The sequence below is a fragment of the Sinocyclocheilus grahami genome, unplaced genomic scaffold, assembly GCF_001515645.1.
Source record: "Sinocyclocheilus grahami isolate Dianchi unplaced genomic scaffold, SAMN03320097.WGS_v1.1 scaffold38466.1, whole genome shotgun sequence".
Taxonomy (NCBI): Eukaryota; Metazoa; Chordata; class Actinopteri; order Cypriniformes; family Cyprinidae; genus Sinocyclocheilus; species Sinocyclocheilus grahami.
In genome coordinates, this window is record NW_015523243.1 from 1 (window position 1) to 1,334 (window position 1,334).

The 1,334-nt window shown below is 42.8% G+C and overlaps 1 protein-coding gene across 1 annotated transcript; it reads right to left on the reverse strand.

Moving 5' to 3' along the window:
• Positions 1 to 30: 30 nt before the first annotated feature.
• On the reverse strand, positions 31 to 1,278 carry LOC107580645 (disintegrin and metalloproteinase domain-containing protein 19-like; the record flags this gene model as incomplete). Its single annotated transcript, XM_016266317.1, has 4 exons — positions 822 to 1,278; positions 600 to 739; positions 299 to 476; positions 31 to 191 (listed from the first exon to the last, which is right to left on the reverse strand). Coding segments are annotated over exons 1-4 (515 nt in total), but the record flags the coding sequence as incomplete, so codon positions are not given.
• Between the last annotated feature and the right edge of the window lie 56 nt (positions 1,279 to 1,334).

Below are 1,334 nucleotides of genomic sequence, written 5' to 3' on the forward strand. Positions count from 1 at the left end.
TTTAATTTAATTTAATTTAATTTAATTTACAGTTTTCCTGATGCAGCACCACAGGAAAGGTTGTAGAGAAAGAGCGTGAGATGAGTCTGGCAGGGATTCACCTTGCACTCATGACAGCAAACTCCATGTGCGCACTCCGCTCCAATCTTCAGCGTGCAGTTGTTGGCATTACAACAGGGACTTGAGCACTCCTTTGTAGTAAAGGAAACAGAAACGGAAAATGTGAGAGTGAAAAATCAATCGGAATAACAGCGTGGGAGAAAATGAGACAGAGGAAGCAATGAAACTCTCTCCTGACCTCCACTTCCCCACAATCACACTCTTCTCCTTCCTCCAGGTATCCGTTTCCACAGCGCTGGCCCCTGTACATGACCCTGGTGTTGGGAGGGTTGAACAAGCACTTCCCCCCGCCGGAGCTCAGGTAGTGCTTCAGCTCTTTCTGATTGCAAGGGTTGAAGACACGAGGAAACGGATCCCTGAAGAACATTGACTTTTATGCCAAGTTGATTTTAAAGTGACAGCTCACCAAAAATGGAAATTCTGTAATCATTTACTAATGTTATGCAGGCTTGAAATGATATAGCATCTTTGGTACTCACCCTGTGGCAGCAGCCATAATGCAGCCTCCATTCTCAGGCTGAGCGAGACAGCAGCCTGGACTATCGTGGCTCATCCCAAAGTTATGCCCCATCTCATGAGCCATGGTGGCAGCGACCCCCACAGCACTGTCAGAGTGGTCCTATAGAGAGAGAGAGGCAACTGAAACAAAAACTGAGCGCACATGGCTATAAAAACTGGAATAATGCTGTAGGTGAATTTACCGAATTGACTCCACCAGACTGGTATTCAGAACACATGGCTTTAAGGGGAGCCAGACCAATGATGGTGCCTTGAAAAGAAACACCCCTGCAAACACAACAAAAACAACTGACGAAATACCAATAAAGCCATGGAGGAACCAGATCAAACCAATGCACTGACTAGCTGAACATTTAAAGGGATAGTTCACCCTAAAATTTAAATTGTATCATTTACTCTCACATTTCCTTTCAACCCCATGTGGAACACAAAGGGAGAGGAAGCACTATTATGTATTTATTTCTTTTTTTTGGTAATTCAACTTTTTTATTGTTCAACAGTCATAACTTCGTACATCACCGCAATATTCCATATTCACCTTTCCAATCAATTACATATTCAGCCACTTGTCACCATGAATGTAATAAAACAAAAGCACATGTAAATTAAACAGTTGTTAAGAAGTCCTGCTCATCACACCCTTTTTATACGCTGCCAAAAATGATCCCATGTTTTTTTCATTTCTCCCTCACTCT